The following is a 6,394-nucleotide window of genomic DNA, read 5'->3' as shown; positions in this document are numbered from 1 at the left end:
CTTCTGGGAGATGGTGGTTGCATTTCCCCTGGCAGCCCCACGGGGTTAGGTACCATTCCTCCACCCCTGGGACTCGGGAGAGAGCTCAGATGCTGACTTTGGGAGTTCCTTTTATGCTTTCCTTCTATGGAGAGCTGCTCATGGTCGGGCTCCTCTAGGCTCATCTGACACACTCCCCTCCTACCTCCCACCCCCAACCACCACCCTGTGACTTTCCCAGAGCCCGTCTGCTCATTGCAGAGAAGAAGCAAGAAGAAACCTCGCTTTTCCACAAGTCTCTGCCTCTTCACTCCCCCTCCTTACTTCCCCCTCCCCATTACCGTCACCCCTCCTCCGCCCCCGCCTCCGCCTCCTCCTTCTACTCTGCAATCAGGGGAATAAATCAGGGAAGGAAACAGAGAGAGGGAGAGAGGAGACAGAAAAGAGAGCGCTTGCCGAGATCTGTTACAAAAGTAACCCTGATGGCGGCCGATCAGATGAAGCTGCTGTGGGGAGTAGCAGTGAGCGTCTAGTGTGTTTTTCTCTCTCCACCGTCCCTCATTCTAGATCTCGATTTTGCTCCCCCTACCTCCCCCACCGAGCCCCTCCCCATCTCTGGCACCTTGCTTGCGTTATCTCTAGGCGTCTTTCTTTGCAGTGTGTGCATTGGTGTTTTGCCTTTTCTCTCCCCTTCTCCCTCCCGGTTTGTTCCATTATCATTTTTATTTTTTCCCTGAGTTGGGGAGGGAGTGAGAAGCGGGGGGAAGAGAGAGAATCGATCTTCTATCCCGAAGATGGCTGCTGGCTGGCTGCTAGTCTTTAGTCTGACACTTTTCCAATCTTTGCTGATCAACCCTTCATCGGAAGAACCTTTTCCTTCGGCAGTCACGTAAGTCCACCCGAGGAGTTGGGGCTGGCGAGGGATGTGGACAACGTCTGCATGTGTGTGCGTGTGCGTATGTGTATGTTTGTGTGTATGTGTGTGTGTGTGTGTGTGACAGAGAGAGAGAGCAAGGGAGGCAGAGAGAAAGAGCGAGCTAGAGAGAGTTGGGGGCGGGGGATTGTAAATTACCAGGAGTTCCTGGCTCTCTTGCAAGGGGGGGAAGAAGGAGGGAGGAGGAGAAAGAAATACCAGAATCTAAGATGAAAATGACAAATGAGGAGGTATTTGCAGGGTTTGCTCTTAGAAAATAAACACGAAATCCGAAATCTCCCGCATCGGGTGTCGGGTTCAGGGCTAGGCGGTCTCAGGCTAGAAAACATCCACATAGAAAATGAGCGACTTTTAAAAATCCAGGGGTTTTCCACTACTTTAGCCTATTTCTCAATTGCCCTCTTTACAGTTTAGCTGTGCTGAGAGAAAAGTTTCCAGCCGGACACATGTTCACATGTAACCAGGCCCTCTGAAAAGCTTTGATTCTGTAAAGATTTAGTAGACACATACATATGAGTTTTATATAGATGTATCTTTTTTTCCCCCAATCCTGAGTCAGCAGAGGGCTAACACCTCTTGTACTTGGCCTCGGATTCGATTGTAATTACCTTGTTAACAAAACTTGTTTAGTTGACAGTTGACTGGTTGCACTTGACAGCTATTCTTATGTGAAGTGTATCTCCCTCCAGGACTTCCGAATGTTTTGTCACTTCTAGTGGGCTTGCTGGGGGTCCTAGAAACACGCTATCCTTACCTTCGTATTCTTTTTAGCTGAACTGTGCAAGCAAAACTGAGCCATCCAGTTTCTGTAGTTAAAATGAACAATAGGGAGTTAGGGGCTGTCACCAAATCTGGTTTCTGAAGGAAAGACTAAAAGAGTTATATACAGGGCCGTTTGATTTTTTTTTTCTCATTGCCACAAAACTAACACGGCTTGTAAATGGTCAGCCTACCGTTTATTGTGGTTATATGGCTTTTAAAGGTAGTCAGATTCTCATGGAAGGTGTGAGAATGAAGAATGATTTCCTCTACTTTCACAAGAAACATTACAAAATCTTAGATAATTTCATGTACTTATATACAAATAGCTATACATATATGTGCACTTACATATCATCATTCACATTTATGGTTAAGTGCACTGAATAACCTAACAGGCATTTTGGGAAGCATTTATTTTAGTTCCTGAAACTGGGTTACAGCTACCACCAGTAGGTAATTTTAAGTGGATGACTCACTTTAATGCATTTTACATAACAAAAACAAAGCCAAAGGTAGCCTTCTCTTTCTTGGTTATTTTGTGTTATAAAGGATTTGCTGTCCTTTGCTGGCTTAGTGCTGAAGATTTGAGGTTTTTTGTTTTGGTTTGGTTTTTTTTTAGTAGATACAAGCCCTGTATTTTCACCAATTGGGACTTTTTGGAGGAGTTATTAATAGATTTAGTTCCCAGGCTTTGTTACATTAGATATCAGTGGAGGAATATAGAGCATTTGCACACTAGAGAGTGAGAATGTAACAGCAATACTGTTTTGTTTTTCTTTTATCAAGTAATGTTAAAAAAAAGTCTCTTTCTAGAGCATCTTCTGTAATAAGAATTGCTTCTGCACACTTAATGTTGAGAAAATAAATAAATAAAGTGTGATAATTGGCAAGATATCCAGGTGGTGACACTGCATGTTAAGGAAAGGCAGAGTTCGCCAAATAATGATGCCAAACTATTTACATCAGATTCAGATTCTCATTTCTATTGCTGTCAGGAGGGTGACCTATAAAGTGAATACTTAAATGAATTGCTTACAGTTTACAAATTGTAAGCTCTTGTCCCATATAAAGTTACGATTCTTCCAAGTGTAGTTATCTCCAAAATGCTTTGACTTTACATTTACTTGACTTGAGCAGCATTCTGTGTCCCTGGTTTTTGAAACTGACAGTATTCATTTACAATTCTTGAAAACATTTTTATAGAAATGCATCATTACCTTACTAGTTATAAAAGTATTGGTATTTAAAAAAAATCAATTGGTAAAAAAGTCTCTGAATAAAATGCAGGATCAACTGCTTGAAAATGTATCTATAGACAAATATTAAATTGCAAGTCCTTCCTGCATTAGAGTAATTTGTAATAAATGCTCTTCTTAAACTGAAACAACTAATTGATTTTCAGCGGTCCAAAATTGAAACATGCACAACTGCCGCTTACTAAGAAGACTTGGGGGTAGCCTCATAAGATATAGCAGATACAGACATAAAAGGAGATGTTACTGTTCCTTTATTTTAAATAGAGTTCAATGATTTTCTTTTTTTCCTACTAGAGGAGACAATACACAAATGATATAATTTACAATTATCTAAATATAGGAATTTCAGAATGAATTATGTCAGAAGTAAGAGAATAAGCAATGATTTGTCCTGACTAGGGGAAGAAGGAGATACAATTTTCAATTATTCAAAGATGGGATTTCAGAATAAATTACTTCTGAAATAAAATTATAGGCAAGGTTTTGTACTGACTAGGGGAAGAGGGGGGTTGGTCTTCAGCAGGTGACATTTGCACTCTTTTTGACAGGATATTTATTTGAAAAGTTGGTGTTATCCATGCTTGATCAGAGGCTGCAATATTAGACCTTTTTCCTCCCCTAAGCCAGGCTGAATTTATGATCAAACTTCATAAAACAGAGAATAAGGCATGATGATTTTTATAATATATTCTTGTCCACTTGCTTTTTCCTACATCCTCTGTTTGCATTTAGAAACTATACTTAGGATAGGTTATTTGTGTAAGCTTAACATCTAGTATATATGTTACATCTTTTAAAAATTAATTTAAATGGTGCAATCTTTAATGAATGCAAGTAAAATGCTTTTATATTTAAAAATTATTTATAGAAGTAGCTATTTTCTACAGACTTCTCTTTGGTCTTTTTATTGTTTCAGAGATTGTAGCATCTTAGAGTTAGAAGGAACCTTTAATAAATAAGCATGAGGGAACAATATACTCCCACCATCAGAAAATTTTGAAGCACTACAATACACTGATTTGATTGGAACCTAAGCTGAAAGTGGTTATTCAAAATTAAAATAAGATGCCATTATTTTATAGGGTATAAAATCCTAGCAGTGTTAAATATTATATTTTGCTGATATAAAAGAAATATAAAGCAGGCTAAATATATCCTTAAAGTGTCTGCTTCTGGCTTTACCTACCTTAAAAAATAGCATTTTCACTGTAATAAAAGAATAGCTCTAACCTCATATTAAACATTCACTATGTTCTTTTACTAAAAATTCACATTAAAATTGGTGTTCTATTGCAGACAAAAAGGAATTCTGATGTTTTCATGTAGTATTTAATAACTTTCTTATTATTTTTGCTAAAATAAGATAAGCCTAAATATCCTAAAAATGTTTTACTAGGAATTGTCTTAGAGGGAAATGTGAAATGCAGTGATTGCATACTTGGCCTTTCCTAGGAGCCTACATTTTTTTTAAAGCAGCTTTCAGAGTAGGGAGCTATCTCTTAGTTTTAGAAACAGTTTGTTAGAGCATCTGCTCCAACATGCCAGATTTAAAATGCAAAATATCAACACACCCCATTATACTAATGCACTTAAGTAAAGGCCTCTCTCTTTGATTTCTTAGTATGGTGTTCTGTATATGTTTCTCAAAAGCTTTCCGTTTATATTTATAGCTTAATGTCATGTAAAGCCTTTCCTCCTACATCCTGCCTTATTTCTTATGCAGTCCTTCAAAAATGCCAGAGAATCAAATATCATTCATGACATAGCTATTGTTAGTTGGGGATTGTCTGATATGCCTGGGTCTGTATGGAGAAAATTATAAATTAACTCCTCTAAGTGGAATTCCATAAATGAATAATTTTTGCCTTAAATATCCAAGACATAACATTTAAAAATGGTAGGACAATTTTTCTTGGTAGGACATAGCATAGGACAAAGTATTATTTCTGTATCATTCCTGATGTGGCTACTCAATTCTCATAAGTGTTTAACAATGATTATTTTCACATGGCACATCTTAAACTGTGCTTCTCATGGCTTAAGAGGCAAAATGAAGAAGAGGAAAGATGAAGGCATACTGTATTCCTAAATTTCTTTTGCCACTTGCGTTTCCCATCAGCTATTCTCCAAAATATCTAAAGCTACAGGTGATTAAAACTTGCAACAGAGTTGCTTTTCTTTAAAAGTGGCCATGTAAATTTGAATGCAGTCACGTTTGTGCCACTGTAGATCCACCTTTGCATTAGAATGTGTTGGGAACATACTGACATTTTTGTTGGGCACACACATATGCAATTTGGAAAAGTACAGAAAAGAAGATAAGTTAGGAAGGAAGAACTAAGCTCAAATGAATGTGTATACTTTGATATCTCTTTCTTCTATTACTGTAGATAGGTTTTCCCCCAAAGTGGCAGTATCTCGGTGAAAAAGACCAAGATGTGTATGTTTAAATTAAAGCCTGTTTTTTTTTTTTTGTTAAGCATTTAATGTAAGACCTGACATCAGAGAAGATATTTTATATTGTAATCAGGAAGGACAATTAACTCTTTTCTTTTAGAAAGAAATATAGCTGTTGCTCAACACTTTTTTATTGAGGATATTTCCCAAACTTCAAACCAAGAAAAAGGTGAAATAATAAAAATTCCCTGTTTGTCTTCTTTCTGAGATATGGCCAAACATTTATTTAACCTGAGCATAATTTTAAGTAACATTCATTTATAATCCAGTTGGGAAAATTATATTGGTCAAAATTTCCAAACTAAGAGTATGTCTTTCTTTTAACATAAAGATATGTAAGCCTTTTCTCTTTTTTCGAATGCATTTATTATTTGAACATGTCCAAATTTTTAAAATACCTCAATTGATTAAAACAACATGGCCATAAACTTTGATTTTCAATGGGTTAAAAAGTGTACTTATTTGCTTATCTGTTATAGATTTGTAAGAACACATACACATGCTTATAGACATAAAGATATGAATGTGTACAGACACATATAAAACAATGCAATATATGTTGTATGTAATGCATATGGCATATGTTCTGTATGTATTTCATGTGTAAATACATGTTAAATATATAAGTTCTACTGCTGAGCTGATATTTTCAAAGCAAGAGTTTGTGTTTCATATCTTAGTAAATTGCCTATGATTTTCAGTAATGATGGCCTTTTATCATTTGTAATAAGGATTTGTTATTGTCTTTATTAAAAGCAAACAAAAAAACCCTTTTAAACCCTTAGGCACTGAGAACTAATTATGTTCTTCCAACTTTATAATACTTTTTTTGACTATTCAATTCACAGAGTCCAAACTGTTCCCAAGTCTTTCATTTAGGAGTTTTCCATTGTAATTATTCTCTTCCTTGATAAATGACTATGAAAATTTAATTTAATTAATCTGAAAGTATATATATATATATATATATGTATATATATATGTATAATTTTTATACTCTTTAGTG

General features: G+C 36.3%; 1 protein-coding gene across 3 annotated transcripts in view; it reads left to right on the top strand.

Annotated features, from left to right (window-relative positions):
* The first annotated feature begins 238 nt into the window (after positions 1–238).
* CACNA2D1 (calcium voltage-gated channel auxiliary subunit alpha2delta 1) overlaps positions 239–6,394 on the top strand; it is a 676,615-nt gene continuing 670,459 nt past the window's right edge. For all 3 annotated transcript variants that reach the window (XM_036759223.1, XM_036759222.1, XM_036759224.1), the window contains exon 1: positions 239–868. In XM_036759223.1, the coding sequence (XP_036615118.1) occupies positions 774–868 (95 nt within the window). In that variant the 5' untranslated portion in view covers positions 239–773. The remainder of the gene's footprint in view (positions 869–6,394) is intronic.

Source organism: Trichosurus vulpecula, chromosome 5, assembly GCF_011100635.1.
Source record: "Trichosurus vulpecula isolate mTriVul1 chromosome 5, mTriVul1.pri, whole genome shotgun sequence".
Classification (NCBI taxonomy): domain Eukaryota; kingdom Metazoa; phylum Chordata; class Mammalia; order Diprotodontia; family Phalangeridae; genus Trichosurus; species Trichosurus vulpecula.
The sequence above is the reverse complement of the archived record's forward strand: the minus strand, read 5'-3'. Positions and strand labels throughout refer to the sequence as shown.